The sequence below is a fragment of the Ranitomeya variabilis genome, chromosome 2 (assembly GCF_051348905.1).
Source record: "Ranitomeya variabilis isolate aRanVar5 chromosome 2, aRanVar5.hap1, whole genome shotgun sequence".
NCBI lineage: Eukaryota > Metazoa > Chordata > Amphibia > Anura > Dendrobatidae > Ranitomeya > Ranitomeya variabilis.
The window spans coordinates 1,941,703-1,961,954 of NC_135233.1; the positions used below are offsets into that span (position 1 = coordinate 1,941,703).

The 20,252-nt window shown below is 43.9% G+C and overlaps 1 protein-coding gene across 1 annotated transcript in view; it reads right to left on the reverse strand.

The window, feature by feature from the left end:
* The window catches only part of OTOG (otogelin), a 1,016,637-nt gene that overhangs the window by 972,893 nt on the left and 23,492 nt on the right, over nucleotides 1–20,252 (reverse strand). Inside the window, exon 3 of the mRNA XM_077292284.1 lies at nucleotides 13,148–13,202. Coding sequence (XP_077148399.1) covers nucleotides 13,148–13,202 — 55 coding nt within the window. The remainder of the gene's footprint in view (nucleotides 1–13,147; nucleotides 13,203–20,252) is intronic.

Here is a 20,252-nt window from a genome sequence, read left to right on the forward strand (position 1 = left end):
CTAAGGCCCGGCTGTCTCAACACTTCTATTGGCCTAAGATGGGGACAGATGTGTCAAACTACTGCCGCTCCTGTGTCACCTGTCAAAGAGTGGGGAAGGCGGGGCCTGCTCTTAAGGCTCCCCTGATCCCTTTGCCAGTGATAGAGGAGCCTTTCCAGAGGATTGCGGTGGACATTGTGGGCCCGCTGGCCGTCTCCAGCAGCTCTGGAAAGCGATTTATTCTTACTGTGGTAGACTACGCTACCCGGTACCCAGAGGCAGTAGCTCTGTCGTCAACTAGGGCAGATAAGGTGGCGGATGCCCTGTTGGCCATCTTTTCACGTGTAGGATTTCCCAGGGAAATGCTTACTGATCGAGGGACCCAATTTATGTCTCACCTAATGGAGGCTCTCTGTAAGAAAATGCAGGTGAAGCACCTGGTATCGAGTGCGTATCACCCACAGACCAATGGCTTGTGTGAACGCTTCAATGGTACCCTCAAACAGATGCTACGCATGCTGGTTGAGACACAAGGGCGCGACTGGGAGCGGTACCTCCCACACCTGCTATTCGCTTACAGAGAGGTTCCGCAGGCCTCGACGGGGTTCTCCCCCTTCGAGCTCCTGTACGGCAGGCGAGTCCGGGGACCCCTTGGGTTGGTAAGAGAATCCTGGGAAGAGGAGCCGAACCCTTCTGAAGTGTCCATAGTGGAGTATGTCATGCGCTTCCGTGACAAGATGCAGACCTTGACGCAGTTGGTGCATGACAACATGACGCAGGCTCAGGCTGATCAGAAGCACTGGTACGACCAGAACGCCCGGGAGCGGACCTACCACGTGGGTCAAAAGGTGTGGGTGCTGGTTCCTGTACCAATGGATAAGCTTCAGGCAGCCTGGGAGGGCCCGTACGTCGTCCACCAACAGCTCAACCCGGTCACCTATGTGGTCACGCTTGACCACACTCGGGGTAGGCGAAAGGCCTTTCACGTCAACATGATGAAGGCTCATCACGAACGTGAACCTTTCGTCCTACCGGTCTGCAGCGCACCCGAAGACGGGGAGGAGGACACCCTCCTGGACATGCTGGCCCAAGCCAAGGCCCGTGGGTCCATTGAGGACGTGGAGGTAAGCGCCTCGCTAGATGAACCACAGCGGTTGCAGTTGCAAACCACCCTGGAACCCTTCCGGGTCGTGTTCTCCAACCGGCCTGGAAGGACTGAGTTAGCGGTCCACGAGGTGGACACCGGGAATCACGCCCCACTACGGCGAACACCCTATCGAATCTCTGACCAGGTGCAGCAGATTATGCGCCAGGAGATCGATGAGATGTTACAGCTGGGGGTGATTCGACGGTCAAAGAGCGCGTGGGCCTCACCTGTAGTTCTCGTGCCAAAGAAGGACCGGACCACCCGGTTCTGCGTGGACTACAGGGGGCTCAACGCCATTACAGCCTCTGACGCGCACCCAATGCCGCGCATCGAGGAGCTGCTTGAGAAGTTAGCTGGCGCAGAATACCTGACAATAATGGATCTGAGTCGCGGATACTGGCAGATTCCCCTGAGCCCCGAGGCGCAGGAGAAGTCCGCCTTTATCACACCCTTTGGACTGTACGAGTCCATGGTCATGCCCTTCGGCATGAAGAATGCCCCTGCCACTTTCCAGCGGATGGTCAATCTCCTGCTTCAGGGACTGGAGAAGTACGCCGTGGCGTACTTAGATGACATTGCCATCTTCAGTCCCTCCTGGGATGAACACCTGCAGCATCTTGAGGAGGTGCTCGGGCGAATTCACCGAGCAGGACTGACTATCAAGCCGGGAAAGTGCCAGATGGGCATGAGGGAGGTCCACTACCTGGGGCACCGGGTAGGCGGAGGCACCCTGAAACCGGAGCCTGACAAAGTGGGCGTGATCGTGAACTGGCCCACTCCCAGGACCAAGAAACATGTGATGTCCTTCCTGGGCACTGCAGGGTACTATAGGCGCTTCGTGCAGCACTATAGTAGCCTGGCAAAACCTTTGACGGACCTCACCAGGAAGAAGCTACCCCACATCGTCAACTGGACAGATGGCTGTGAGGGGGCCTTCCAGGCGTTGAAAACAGCACTGTGCAACGCCCCTGTGTTGAAAGCAGTCGACAGCAGTCGACCGTTCTTGGTACAGACCGACGCCAGCGAGTTTGGCCTCGGTGCTGTGCTCAGCCAGGTTGACTCGGAGGACCAAGAGCACCCCGTGTTGTACCTGAGCCGGAAACTTTTGCTGAGGGAAGTGGCCTACTCCACCATTGAGAAGGAGTGCCTGGCCATAGTCTGGGCCCTGCAGCGCTTGCAGCCCTACTTGTACGGTCGCACCTTCACTGTGGTGACCGACCACAACCCTCTGCGCTGGCTAAGCACCATGTGTGGAACCAATGGCAGGTTGCTACGCTGGAGCCTTGCCCTTCAGCAATTTGACTTCACCATTGAACACAAAGCGGGCAGGGAGCATGGGAATGCAGATGGACTGTCCCGCCAGGGTGAACCCACGGAGGTGCGCATGGAGGCATACCGAGAGGTCCTGCCGCCGTAGCGCACGCCAAAAGGGGGAGGTGTCACGATATGGTATGAAATATCATAAGTTTAGTGCTCTTGTCAGCCCAGGATGTGGGCTAGGAGGCCCCCCTTGACTTTTGCTTCAGAGTTGAGCTTGCTTGCCAATGTAGATGGGGGAAGTGAGTTTTATTGACGAAAGGCATTTACGACCCCCAGTTCCTGTAGTAGTAAGTGCTCAGCTTTAACAGTTAGAGAAACTTCTAGAACCATGCGGTCCTTTGTTCGGTTATTGTGAGATATTAGACAAACTATTTAGGATAGTGGAATGATAAATACATATTCTTTATCTCCGTCGAAGCATCTACCCATCACTCTAAACACAGTCGCCTAACTCCATCGGGGGAAGAAGTAGGGATTGCTCTGTAAATAATAGGACATATTTGATCTCCTTAGAAAGCTCATGTTAATACAAGCTCTATGCTGGGTGTGATATGACTCTGATATGTACTGGGACGGAGTTATAAGCATTAGACCAATTTGTATCCAAGTTACTCAGACTGAAAGGTAGGAGGATCTGGAAAAGCCAGCCCTTTCTGTGAGGTCACAGACTGTAGATTATAAAGTTGTGGCCAGATCTCCCGGCTCAGTCTTCTTCTTCTCTTTTCCTGTGAGCCCTGAGCAGCACATCCAATGAGCTGGGATGTCTGGCTGACTGCCATGCAATGATCTGAGAAATGTGAGTGTTATCGTTTCTTCCTTTAATCCTTTTATTTTCATAATTACCTTGTACATATTTGCAATTGTCTCATTTGTAACATCTTTGTAAAATATTTTATAAACACTGCCTAAAAATCATTTATGGGGTATCATATTTAATACTAGTTCGTCCTTCCTGCTCTAAATACGTACCCTGTCTCTGAAGGGAATTACGCTACTATTTTGGGGGTTGGCTCCAGACCCGTTCAATTGGAGCTGGTGGCAGCGACCGTGTGCCGGCTTTTGGGGGTCCCTGTAGCGACTGCGGCTTGATAATTATTGTTCCTGCCTGAGTGGGAGTAGTTATCGCGTCGCTGCAGTGCACCCAATAGCCAGTACATAGCAGGCAGCGTTTCTGGCGACTAATCACCCTAGGTGCAGTACCTAATCTGACCTGACAGAAAGGGGGGCGCCAGAGAGCTGCAAGGTTTAAGTGGAACTGTAAGCGGGATAGACACAAATCCCTGCAGTTCATGGTATACTGAAGAGCAGTGGGATACCTAAAATAAGCCCCTGCTGTAAACTAAGAGGGCAATAGCCTCGTGTGTGTTTTTTTTTTCATCACATTGTGGCCGTGGAGGGATAACTCGGATAAGCCCCCCTGCACATGTGATAGCCGTCTGCTGGTCTAAAGTCACCCCAAGCCGTGACATATTGTAGGCAGCAGCTAAGGGATCTTGACAATTGGTGACAGTCACGGTGTGAATCGTGACAGCACCTATATAAGCTAGGTGATATTACCTGTAGATAATACACCTGTACACCTATATAAGCTGGTGATATTACCTGTATATAATACATCTGTACACCTATATAAGCTGGGTGATATTGCCTGTATATAATACACATGTACACCTATATAAACTGGGTGATATTACCTGTAAATACACCTGTACACCTATATAAGCTGGTGATATTACCTGTAGATAATACACCTGTACACCTATATACGCTGGTGATATTACCTGTATATAATACACCTGTACACCTATATAAGCTGGGTGATATTACCTGTCTATAATACACCTGTACACCTATATAAGCTGGGGGATATTACCTGTATATAATACACATGTACACCTATATAAGCTGGGTGATATTACCTGTATATAATACACCTGTACACCTATATAAGCTGGGTGATATTACCTGTATATAATACACCTGTACACCTATATAAGCTGGGTGATATTACCTGTATATAATACACCTATATAAGCTGGGTGATATTACCTGTATATAATACACCTGTACACCTATATAAGCTGGTGATATTACCTGCATATATTACACCTGTACACCTATATACGCTGGGTGATATTACCTGTATATAATACACATGTACACCTATATAAGATGGGTGATATTACCTGTATATAATACACCTGTACACCTATATAAGCTGGTGATATTACCTGTATATATTAGACCTGTACACCTATATAAGCTGGGTGATATTACCTGTATATAATACACATGTACACCTATATAAGCTGGGTGATATTACCTGTATATAATACAACTATATAAGCTGGGTTGATATTACCTGTATATAATACACCTGTACACCTATATAAGCTGGTGATATTACCTGTATATATTACACCTGTACACCTATATAAGCTGGTGATATTACCTGTATATATTACACCTGTACACCTATATACGCTGGGTGATATTACCTGTATATAATACACCTGTACACCTATATAAGCTGGTGATATTACCTGTAGATAATACACCTGTACACCTATATAAGCTGGTGATATTACCTGTATATAATACACATGTGCACCTATATAAGCTGGGTGATATTACCTGTAGATAACACACCTGTACACCTATATAAGCTGGTGATATTACCTGTATATAATACATCTGTATACCTATATAAGCTGGGTGATATTGCCTGTATATAATACACATGTACACCTATATAAACTGGGTGATATTACCTGTAAATACACCTGTACACCTATATACGCTGGTGATATTACCTGTATATAATACACCTGTACACCTATATAAGCTGGGTGATATTACCTGTCTATAATACACCTGTACACCTATATAAGCTGGTGATATTACCTGTAAATAATACACCTGTACACCTATATAAGCTGGGTGATATTACCTGTCTATAATACACCTGTACACCTATATAAGCTGGGTGATATTACCTGTCTATAATACACCTGTACACCTATATAAGCTGGTGATATTACCTGTATATAATACACCTGTACACCTATATAAGCTGGGTGATATTACCTGTAAATAATACACCTGTACACCTATATAAGCTGGGTGATATTGCCTGTATATAATACACCTGTACACCTATATAAGCTGGGTGATATTACCTGTAAATACACCTGTACACCTATATAAGCTGGGTGATATTACCTGTATATAATACACCTGTACACCTATATAAGCTGGTGATATTACCTGTATAAAATACACCTGTACACCTATATAAGCTGGGTGATATTACCTGTAGATAATACACCTGTACACCTATATGAGCTGGGTGATATTACCTGTATATAATACACCTGTACACCTATATAAGCTGGTGATAGTACCTGTATATAATACATCTGTACACCTATATAAGCTGGGTGATATTGCCTGTATATAATACACCTGTACACCTATATAAGCTGGGTGATATTACCTGTATATAATACACCTGTACACCTATATGAGCTGGGTGATATTACCTGTAAATAATACACATGTACACCTATATAAACTGGGTGATATTACCTGTAAATACACCTGTACACCTATACACGCTGGTGATATTACCTGTATATAATACACCTGTACACCTATATAAGCTGGGTGATATTACCTGTCTATAATACACCTGTACACCTATATAAGCTGGTGATATTACCTGTAAATAATACACCTGTACACCTATATAAGCTGGGTGATATTACCTGTCTATAATACACCTGTACATCTATATAAGCTGGGTGATATTACCTGTCTATAATACACCTGTACACCTATATAAGCTGGTGATATTACCTGTATATAATACACCTGTACACCTATATAAGCTGGGTGATATTACCTGTATATAATACACCTGTACACCTATGTAAGCTGGTGATAGTACCTGTATATAATATATCTGTACACCTATATAAGCTGGGTGATATTACCTGTATATAATACACCTGTACACCTATATAAGCTGGTGATATTACCTGTATAAAATACACCTGTACACCTATATAAGCTGGGTGATATTACCTGTATATAATACACCTGTACACCTATATAAGCTGGTGATATTACCTGTATAAAATACACCTGTACACCTATATAAGCTGGGTGATATTACCTGTAAATACACCTGTACACCTATATACGCTGGTGATATTACCTGTATATAATACACCTGTACACCTATGTAAGCTGGTGATAGTACCTGTATATAATATATCTGTACACCTATATAAGCTGGGTGATATTACCTGTATATAATACACCTGTACACCTATATAAGCTGGGTGATATTGCCTGTATATAATACACATGTACACCTATATAAACTGGGTGATATTACCTGTAAATACACCTGTACACCTATATAAGCTGGGTGATATTACCTGTATATATTACACCTGTACACCTATATACGCTGGGTGATATTACCTGTCTATAATACACCTGTACACCTATATAAGCTGGGGGATATTACCTGTATATAATACACATGTACACCTATATAAGCTGGGTGATATTACCTGTATATAATACACCTATATAAGCTGGTGATAGTACCTGTATATAATACACCTGTACACCTATATAAGCTGGGTGATATTACCTGTAAATACACCTGTACACCTATATATGCTGGTGATATTACCTGTATATAATACACCTGTACACCTATATAAGCTGGGTGATATTACCTGTAAATACACCTGTACACCTATATACGCTGGTGATATTACCTGTATATAATACACCTGTACACCTATATAAGCTGGGTGATATTACCTGTAGATAATACACATGTACACCTATATGAGCTGGGTGATATTACCTGTAAATAATACACCTGTACACCTATATAAGCTGGTGATAGTACCTGTATATAATACATCTGTACACCTATATAAGATGGGTGATATTACCTGTATATAATACACCTGTACACCTATATAAGCTGGGTGATATTACCTGTATAAAATACACCTGTACACCTATATAAGCTGGTGATAGTACCTGTAGATAATACACCTGTACACCTATATGAGCTGGGTGACATTACCTGTATATAATACACCTGTACACCTATATAATCTGGTGATATTACCTGTAGATAATACACATGTACACCTATATGAGCTGGTTGATATTACCTGTAAATACACCTGTACACCTATATACGCTGGTGATACTACCTGTATATAATACACCCGTACACCTATATAAGCTGGGAGATATTACCTGTATATAATACACCTGTACACCTATATAAGCCGGGTGATATTACCTGTATATAATACACAAGTACACCTATATACGCTGGGTGATATTACCTGTATATATTACACCTGTACACCTATATAAGCTGGTGATATTACCTGTAGATAATACACCTGTACACCTATATAAGCTGGGTGATATTTCCTGTATATAATACACCTGTACACCTATATAAGCTGGGTGATATTACCTGTATATATTACACCTGTACACCTATATAAGCTGGTGATATTACCTGTAGATAATACACCTGTACACCTATATAAGCTGGGTGATATTTCCTGTATATAATACACCTGTACACCTATATAAGCTGGGTGATATTACCTGTATATATTACACCTGTACACTTATATAAGCTGGTGATATTACCTGTAGATAATACACCTGTACACCTATATAAGCTGTGTGATATTACCTGTAGATAATACACCTGTACACCTATATAAGCTGGTGATATTACCTGTCTATAATACACCTGTACACCTATATGAGCTGGGTGATATTACCTGTATATAATACACCTGTACACCTATATAAACTGGGTGATATTACCTGTAAATACACCTGTACACCTATATAAGCTGGGTGATATTACCTGTATAAAATACACCTGTACACCTATATAAGCTGGGTGATATTACCTGTAGATAATACACCTGTACACCTATATGAGCTGGGTGATATTACCTGTATATAATACACCTGTACACCTATATAAGCTGGTGATAGTACCTGTATATAATACATCTGTACACCTATATAAGCTGGGTGATATTGCCTGTATATAATACACCTGTACACCTATATAAGCTGGGTGATATTACCTGTATATAATACACCTGTACACCTATATGAGCTGGGTGATATTACCTGTAAATAATACACATGTACACCTATATAAGCTGGTGATATTACCTGTAGATAATACACCTGTACACCTATATAAGCTGGTGATAGTACCTGTAGATAATACACCTGTACACCTATATAAGCTGGGTGATATTACCTGTATATAATACACCTGTACACCTATATAAGCTGGTGATATTACCTGTATAAAATACACCTGTAAACCTATATAAGCTGGGTGATATTACCTGTAAATACACCTGTACACCTATATACGCTGGTGATATTACCTGTATATAATACACCTGTACACCTATATAAGCTGGGTGATATTGCCTGTATATAATACACGTGTACACCTATATAAACTGGGTGATATTACCTGTAAATACACCTGTACACCTATATACGCTGGTGATATTACCTGTATATAATACACCTGTACACCTATATAAGCTGGGTGATATTACCTGTAAATACACCTGTACACCTATATACGCTGGTGATATTACCTGTATATAATACACCTGTACACCTATATAAGCTGGGTGATAGTACCTGTAAATACACCTGTACACCTATTTACGCTGGTGATATTACCTGTATATAATACACCTGTACACCTATATAAGCTGGTGATATTACCTGTAAATACACCTGTACACCTATATACGCTGGTGATATTACCTGTATATAATACACAAGTACACCTATATAAGCTGGGTGATATTACCTGTATATATTACACCTGTACACCTATATAAGCTGGTGATAGTACCTGTATATAATACATCTGTACACCTATATAAGCTGGGTGATATTACCTGTATAAAATACACCTGTACACCTATATAAGCTGGGTGATATTACCTGTAGATAATACACCTGTACACCTATATGAGCTGGGTGATATTACCTGTATATAATACACCTGTACACCTATATAAGCTGGTGATAGTACCTGTATATAATACATCTGTACACCTATATAAGCTGGGTGATATTGCCTGTATATAATACACCTGTACACCTATATGAGCTGGGTGATATTACCTGTAAATAATACACATGTACACCTATATAAGCTGGTGATATTACCTGTAGATAATACACCTGTACACCTATATAAGCTGGTGATAGTACCTGTAGATAATACACCTGTACACCTATATAAGCTGGGTGATATTACCTGTATATAATACACCTGTACACCTATATAAGCTGGTGATATTACCTGTATAAAATACACCTGTAAACCTATATAAGCTGGGTGATATTACCTGTAGATAATACACCTGTACACCTATATGAGCTGGGTGATATTACCTGTATATAATACACCTGTACACCTATATAAGCTGGTGATAGTACCCGTATATAATACACCTGTACACCTATATACGCTGGTGATATTACCTGTATATAATACACCTGTACACCTATATAAGCTGGGTGATATTACCTGTAAATACACCTGTACACCTATATACGCTGGTGATATTACCTGTATATAATACACCTGTACACCTATATAAGCTGGGTGATATTACCTGTAAATACACCTGTACACCTATATACGCTGGTGATATTACCTGTATATAATACACCTGTACACCTATATAAGCTGGGTGATATTGCCTGTATATAATACACGTGTACACCTATATAAACTGGGTGATATTACCTGTAAATACACCTGTACACCTATATACGCTGGTGATATTACCTGTATATAATACACCTGTACACCTATATAAGCTGGGTGATATTACCTGTAAATACACCTGTACACCTATATACGCTGGTGATATTACCTGTATATAATACACCTGTACACCTATATAAGCTGGGTGATATTACCTCTAGATAATACACCTGTACACCTATATACGCTGGGTGATATTACCTGTATATAATACACCTGTACACCTATATAAGCTGGGTGATATTACCTGTAGATAATACACCTGTACACCTATATAAGCTGGTGATATTACCTGTAGATAATACACATGTACAACTATATAAGCTGGGTAATATAACCTGTATATAATACACCTGTACACCTATATAAGCTGGGTGATATTACCTGTAGATAATACACCTGTACACCTATATAAGCTGGTGATATTACCTGTAGATAATACACATGTACAACTATATAAACTGGGTGATATTACCTGTATATAATACACCTGTACACCTATATAAGCTGGTGATATTACCTGTCTATAATACACCTGTACACCTATATAAGCTGGGTGATATTACCTGTATATAATACACCTGTACACCTATATAAGCTGGGTGATATTACCTGTATATAATACACCTGTACACCTATATACACTGGTGATATTACCTGTATATAATACACCTGTACACCTATATAAGCTGGGTGATATTACCTGTATATAACACACCTGTACACCTATATAAGCTGTGTGATATTACCTTTATATTGTACACCTGTACACCTATATAAGCTGGGTGATATTACCTGTATATAATACACCTGTACACCTATATAAGCTGGGTGATATTACCTGTAGATAATACACCTGTACACCTATATAAGCTGGGTGATATTACCTGTAGATAATACACCTGTACACCTATATAAGCTGGGTGATATTACCTGTATATAATACACCTGTACACCTATATAAGCTGGGTGATATTACCTGTAGATAATACACCTGTACACCTATATAAGCTGGGTGATATTACCTGTAGATAATACACCTGTACACCTATATAAGCTGGGTGATATTACCTGTATATAATACACCTGTACACCTATATAAGCTGGGTGATATTACCTGTATATAATACACATGTACACCTATATAAGCTGGGTGATATTACCTGTAGATAATACACCTGTACACCTATATAAGCTGGGTGATATTACCTGTAGATAATACATCTGTACACCTATATAAGCTGGGTGATATTACCTGTATATAATACACCTGTACACCTATATAAGCTGGGTGATATTACCTGTATATAATACACCTGTACACCTATATAAGCTGGGTGATATTACCTGTCTATAATACACCTGTACACCTATATAAGCTGGGTGATATTACCTGTACATAACACACCTGTACACCTATATAAGCTGGTGATATTACCTGTATATAATACACCTGTACACCTATATAAGCTGGGTGATATTACCTTTATATTGTACACCTGTACACCTATATAAGCTGGGTGATATTACCTGTATATAATACACCTGTACACCTATATAAGCTGGGTGATATTACCTGTATATAATACACCTGTACACCTATATAAGCTGGGTGATATTACCTGTATATATTACACCTGTACACCTATATAAGCTGGGTGATATTACCTGTATAAAATACACCTGTACACCTATATAAGCTGGGTGATATTACCTGTATATAATACACCTGTACACCTATATAAGCTGGGTGATATTACCTGTATATAATACACCTGTACACCTATATAAGCTGGTGATATAACCTGTGTATAATACACCTGTACACCTATATAAGCTGGTGATATTACCTGTATAAAATACACCTGTACACCTATATAAGCTGGGTGATATTACCTGTATATAATACACCTGTACACCTATATAAGCTGGGTGATATTACCTGTATATAATACACCTGTACACCTATATAAGCTGGTGATATTACCTGTCTATAATACACCTGTACACCTATATAAGCTGGGTGATATTACCTGTATATAATACACCTGTACACCTATATAAGCTGGGTGATATTACCTGTATATAATACACCTGTACACCTATATACACTGGTGATATTACCTGTATATAATACACCTGTACACCTATATAAGCTGGGTGATATTACCTGTATATAACACACCTGTACACCTATATAAGCTGTGTGATATTACCTTTATATTGTACACCTGTACACCTATATAAGCTGGGTGATATTACCTGTATATAATACACCTGTACACCTATATAAGCTGGGTGATATTACCTGTAGATAATACACCTGTACACCTATATAAGCTGGGTGATATTACCTGTATATAATACACCTGTACACCTATATAAGCTGGGTGATATTACCTGTATATAATACACCTATATAAGCTGGGTGATATTACCTGTATATAATACACATGTACACCTATATAAGCTGGGTGATATTACCTGTAGATAATACACCTGTACACCTATATAAGCTGGGTGATATTACCTGTAGATAATACACCTGTACACCTATATAAGCTGGGTGATATTACCTGTAGATAATACACCTGTACACCTATATACGCTGGGTGATATTACCTGTAGATAATACACCTGTACACCTATATACGCTGGGTGATATTACCTGTAGATAATACACCAGAGAATGCGATGGACATCTGGGCAGAGAGTGCTCGTCAGGCAGGAGTGTCTAGTATTGGGATGTTGTGGCAGATCGGCGTCATGTGTTCCGCGAACATGTAATATATACATATATGTCGTCTTACCGTGTCTCCTCGGGACGTGGGATCCACATTCTGAAGAATCACACGGCTGTTGTTCCTGGAGAGGAGAGAACAAGGCTAAGTCTGTTCTGTCTCTGCTCATGTAGAACATTTTGCTGCACACAAGACAGTCCCCCATCCCCCCAAACCACACAGCAAATAAGGGGCTCATCCAGCCCACCACTATTACCTCATTATTCATATTCCTATACGTTCCGCCACCTCCCATTCCTAGACACGGACGGGTCCCTGACATGGTCTCATCACTTACATCAAAGTCTGAAATGGGGTCTCTACATGTGGACAGTTCCAAGTTCTTCATCTCCCAAACATCTAAGGCTACGTTCACATTTGCGTTGTGCGCCGCAGCGTCGGCGCCGCAGCGCACAACGCAAACAAAAACGCAGCAAAACGCATGCACAACGCTGCGTTTTGCGCCGCATGCGTCCTTTTTTTAATTGATTTTGGACGCAGCAAAAATGCAACTTGCTGCGTCCTCTGCGCCCGGACGCGGGCGCCGCAGCGACGCATGCGGCGCAAAACGCAAGTGCGACGCATGTCCATGCGCCCCCATGTTAAATATAGGGGCGCATGACGCATGCGGCGCCGCTGCGGCGCCCGCCGCTAATGTGAACGTAGCCTTACCCAGGACATATCGATCCACGTCGGGGCCGCACATCGTGCACGGGGGACGTCGGGGCCGCACATGGTGTACGGGGGACGTCGGGGCCGCACATGGTGTACAGGGGACGTCGGGGCCGCACATGGTGTACGGGGGACATCGGGGCCGCACATGGTGTACGGGGACGTCGGGGCCGCACATGGTGTACGGGGGACGTCGGGGCCGCACATGGTGTACGGGGGACGTCGGGGCCGCACATGGTGTACGGGGGACGTCGGGGCCGCACATGGTGTACGGGGGACGTCGGGGCCGCACATGGTGTACGGGGGACGTCGGGAACGCACATGGTGTACGGGGGACGTCGGGAACGCACATGGTGTACGGGGGACGTCGGGAACGCACATGGTGTACGGGGGACGTCGGGGCCGCACATCGTGTACGGGGGACGTCGGGGCCGCACATCGTGTACGGGGGACGTCGGGGCCGCACATCGTGTACGGGGGACGTCGGGGACGCACATCGTGTACGGGGGACGTCGGGGACGCACATCATGTATGGGGGACATCGGGGCCGCACATGGTGTACGGGGGACGTCGGGGACGCACATCATGTATGGGGGACATCGGGGCCGCACATCGTGTACGAGGGACGTATATGATTTATGTCTTTGGGCCGGGTTCACATAAACGCATTTCATGGTCCGGGTACAGACCACGATACCTGGACTGATCCAGGGTGTAAAGAACAGAAATGAGAGACTCACAGACACGTGACACTCTGGATGGGACCTCCCCATATTGGCAGAACGGCCATACACGGACCCTGAAATCTGATCATGTCAGCCCACCGTTACCTTCTGCCTGCTAATTTCACCAAAGCCTCATAGTGACCGGTAACGGAGAGGATGGTGAGCGGCTTCATGTGAATGGCACTCAGGACACACACGAGACCATGAATGATGGCAAACGACAACGGAGGACAACATGTAAGGACAACGTGGTCACCTGCAGTCCTATGTAACACCACAGATAACACAGTGATAACTCTCTGAGTACAGACAATGTAGTAGTCACCTGCAGTCCTATGTAACACCACAGATAACAGTGATAACTCTCTGAGTACAGATAATGTAGTAGTCACCTGCAGTCCTATGTAACACCACAGATAACAGTGATAACTCTCTGAGTACAGATAATGTAGTAGTCACCTGCAGTCCTATGTAACACCACAGATAACACAGTGATACCTCTCTGAGTACAGATAATGTAGTAGTCACCTGCAGTCCTATGTAACACCACAGATAACAGTGATAACTCTGAGTACAGATAATGTAGTAGTCACCTGCAGTCCTATGTAACACCACAGATAACACAGTGATACCTCTCTGAGTACAGATAATGTAGTAGATGTCACCTGCAGTCCTATGTAACACCACAGATAACACAGTGATAACTCTCTGAGTACAGGTAATGTAGTAATAATAATAATAATAATAATAATAATAATAATTTTATTTATATAGCGCCAACATATTCCGCAGCGCTTTACAACTTATAGAGTGGACTTATACAGACAACAGACATTACAGCATAACAGAAATCACAGTTCAAAACAGATACCAGGAGGAATGAGGGCCCTGCTGCTCGCAAGCTTACAATCTATGAGGAAATGGGGAGACACAAGAGGTGGATGGTAACAATTGCTTTAGTTATTTGGACCAGCCATAGTGTAAGGCTCGGGTGTTCATGTAAAGCTGCATGATCCAGTTAACTGCCTAAGTATGTAGCAGTACAGACACAGAGGCTATTAACTGCATAAAGTGTATGAGAACATGATGGAGGAACGTGATTATGTTGTTGTTTTTTATTAATAGGCCACACAGGGATAATTAGGTTAATGCGTTGAGGCGGTAGGCCAATCTGAACAAATGAGTTTTTAGTGCACGCTTAAAACTGTGGGGATTGGGGATTAATTGTATTAACCTAGGTAGTGCATTCCAAAGAATCGGCGCCACACGTGTAAAGTCTTGGAGACGGGAGTGGGAGGTTCTGATTATTGAGGATGCTAACCTGAGGTCATTAGCAGAGCGGAGGGCACGGGTAGGTTGGTAGACTGAGACCAGAGAGGAGATGTAGGGTGGTGCTGAGCCATGGAGTGCTTTGTGGATGAGGGTAGTAGTTTTGTACTGGATTCTGGATTGGATGGGTAGCCAGTGTAATGACTGGCACAAGGTAGAGGCATCGGTGTAACGGTTGGCGAGGAATATGATCCTGGCAGCAGCATTCAGGACAGATTGGAGCGGGGAGAGTCTGGTAAAAGGTAGGCCAATTAGTAGAGAGTTACAATAGTCCAGACGAGAATGAATAAGTAGTAGATTCCACCTGCAGTCCTATGTAACACCACAGATAACACAGTGATAACTCTCTGAGTACAGATAATGTAGTAGATGTCACCTGCAGTCCTATGTAACACCACAGATAACACAGTGATACCTCTCTGAGTACAGATAATGTAGTAGATGTCACCTGCAGTCCTATGTAACACCACAGATAACACAGTGATAACTCTCTGAGTACAGGTAATGTAGTAGATTCCACCTGCAGTCCTATGTAACACCACAGATAACACAGTGATAACTCTCTGAGTACAGATAATGTAGTAGATGTCACCTGCAGTCCTATGTAACACCACAGATAACACAGTGATAACTCTCTGAGTACAGGTAATGTAGTAGATTCCACCTGCAGTCCTATGTAACACCACAGATAACACAGTGATAACTCTGAGTACAGATAATGTAGTAGATGTCACCTGCAGTCCTATGTAACACCACAGATAACACAGTGATAACTCTCTGAGTACAGATAATGTAGTAGATGTCACCTGCAGTCCCATGTACCACCACAGATAACAGTGATAACTCTGAGTACAGATAATGTAGTAGATGTCACCTGCAGTCCCATGTAACACCACAGATAACACAGTGAGTCTTTTATTAAATAAAATACTTTCACATGACACTAACTATGATACACTACAAATGGAACACAACAAAACAAAACATAAGAACAAAGCTCCAATCAGACGGCCACAAAAGACAAAAAAAGAAACCTACTAATCAGGGACAAGAAAGAAAATTCCAATTAAATAAAGAAAGCAAAAAGAAAAGACAACAAACAAAATACTCATAACTTACATTAATACCCCTGTAAAAATTATAAATAGTAAATAGTATAAAATCATACAAGACCCCCGGCCCAGCTTCATTCATACTACTATATACAACCCCAACTACATTCACACCGTCCTATATATAATATTATAAACAATATATACACTATAAACACATTATATACAGATTTATACAACGCCGCAAACACAACAAAACCCTACTGGTCCCACTGCCTTACCTTACAGCCACCCGCTTGCACCGCCACATACACCCTACAACAAACCTAAATACAATACACTGTACAAAATAATTATTATTAATTTTTTTTTTTTTTTTTTATTTATTTTATTTTTTTTTATTTTATATATATATACACACACCTACACTAACTATCCCGCCACCCCTGATCCAGCTCTGGCCACAAAGTTCAGGAATTATCCGAGCTAGGATCAGGCCCCAAAGTTTTTCCCCAGGCGGGGCCTGGGCCAGGCCAGATCAGTCTCTTATCACCGCTGTTGAAACCCCCCAATCCCCCACCCAACCTAACTAAGACCCTCTATTATACACACTATATACAATATATACAATACACTATATACAATATATACATAAACCAACTTCACAACCTACATACTCACCACCCAAGGCTCAAGTTCGATGCCTGCAAACCTTCTATTCAGGGAACAGAGATACAAAACAAAAATCTAGGGTGTAAAGATATCAGCCCACCACCAGGATATAGGAGCGCTAACGGACTAAGGCACCCCGAAGGAGAAACCCCTCCAGAGATGGGCCGCCCTCCGGGCACCCAGTCCTTCGCACTCCAGAGAACGCACCTTCACCAGGGCACCTAGGATGCTGCTACAAACTTCATCTACACGGAGGATTTTACTCTGCGTCGAAACTAAAACTCGTGCGTTCCACGTGAAGTACCTGACCACTGCGCTGACTAAGAATAAAGTGGCTCGGTCCCTTCTCCCGAGGTCTCTGAACGCTCCATAGGCCCACTCGGCATAGGACAGAGTGGCCAGCCGCGGCCAACCAATGGAAGCGCCCAGCCTGTTGTACACCTCTGTATTAAAAGGACAATGAAGCAGGAAGTGCTCCATGCTTTCCAGCATGGTAGCGCAAGCCTCACGGGGACAATTCCTGTCCACGGAGCTCCTGTGCTTCAAATTGTCCTTCACATACAACTTACCTTGGAAGCAGCGCCAAGTCAAGTCCCAATACTTCTTGGGGATCCTGCTAGAATTTAGCAAACTTAACCCAACCTCTAGATCCCGACTTGGGCAGTCCTTGAGGACCAATGGTTTCTGAAAATGCGAAAGCAAGACCCGCATGTCGAGGAGTTTCCTCGGGAGGGACCTCACTTCCCACATTCCCAGACCCCACCGGCGCATCATTTTCAGAACCGGGGTAACATAAGCCGGGAGATGCCCGTGCGGTGTGCGGAGATCCTTCAATCTTCCCCCTGTCTCCCATTCCTGGAAGAAAGGCTGAAACCATCCCTTGCAGGAGAATACCCACGGAGGAGCCCTCTCTTTCCAGAGGTTTGCCACGTTAACTTTCAAAAAGGTGTTCACTAGGAACACCACGGGGTTTACCATATTCAACCCCCCTAGTCTCCTCGTGCGGTAAGTGACCTCCCGTTTGACTAGGTTCAGTCTATTCCCCCATAACATCTGGAAGAACAGACTGTAGACCCGTGTCCAGAGAGGCTTTGGTAAGACACAGACGCTGCCCAGGTAGATTAGCAAGGGGAGCAGGAAAGCTTTGCACAGGTCAACCCTTTCCCTCAGGGTCAAAGACCAACCCTTCCATTGGTCCACTCTTTGGGCGACACCTTTGATTCTGCCTTCCCAGTTTTTCGTGGGGTAATCACCCTGGCCAAATTCGATGCCTAGGACTTTGGCATGTTCTTGGGGTTCGGGGAGGGTGTCCGGAAGATCAAACGCGGGATCCCCGCCTCCCAGCCAGAGACTCTCACACTTGTCCTGGTTGACCTTGGACCCGGATGCCTCCGAGTAGCTCTCCACTTCTGACATCACCACCATCGCCTCCTCTTGCGAAGAAACAAAGACCGTGACGTCATCCGCGTAGGCCACTACCCTCAGGATAGCCTCCGGCGCCACCCCGCCCATCCTCACCCCCGCCAACGGCCCACAATCGACCCTTCTGAGGAAGGGATCGATCGCAAACGCGTAAAGCAAAGGGCTAAGAGGGCAGCCCTGGCGGACACCGGACCCTACCCCGAAAGGTTGTCCAATCCACCCGTTTACCAGAGGGAAAGTCTCAGCCCCTGCGTACAAGGTCTTAAGCCAGTCCACAAACCCTCCAGGCAGACCATACCTCAAAAGAGTGGACCAGAGGTACTCGTGGTCAACCCGATCAAAGGCTTTTGCCTGATCCAGGGTCAGCAAGAACCCCTTCCAAAGGCCCGCCCTGCCTTGCTCCACGGCCTCTCGGACACCCAGAACAGCACTGAAAGTGCTACGGCCAGGAACGCAACAGTGCTGGGCCTCCGAAAGGAGCCGCGGCGCAAACTTCACCAGCCTGTTGAAGAGTATCTTAGCCAAAACCTTCCTGTCCACATTGAGAAGTGATATGGGACGCCAATTCTCAATGCGTGATGGATCCTTACCCTTTGACAAAATGATCAGAGCCGACCTCCTTAATGATCTCGGCAGAGTGCCCGAGGAGAGACACTCATTAAACACCTGAGTCAAGAGGGGGACCAAGGAGTCCCTAAAGGTCTTAAAGAACTCGGATGTTAAGCCATCCGGACCTGGCGATTTTTTGGGCCGGAGCCCATCGATCGCCAGTCTCACTTCCTCTTCTTTGATCGCTTCTGCCAAACCGCCCAGCGAGAGGTCAGCCCCTGGCTCAGGAACAGCTTCAGCCAGGAAAGCCGACATCCTGTCACGATCCAGTTCCTTCCTCCCCAAGAGGTGCGAGTAGTATGAACTGACGACCTCCAAGATCCCTGATCTGGACCTTCTCAGGGATCCCGTACTGTCCATCAGCCCCGTCACTATCTTACTATTCACTGACATCTTGCAGCTTCTGTAGGGGTCGGGCGAGTAGTACTTCCCGTAGTCCCTCTCAAAAACCAAAGATGCGTGCCTATCGTACTGACACCTCATTAGCAAGGATTTCACACTGGAGATCACCTCGCGGCTACCCCCAGTCGAGACAAGATGCTCGAGTCTCCTCCTCAGGCTCTGATACAGACGATCCCTGTTCAGGCTTCTGAGGTTCGAGAGTTGCCGGAAGAATCTCGCCACCCGATGTTTGAACATCTCCCACCACTGCGA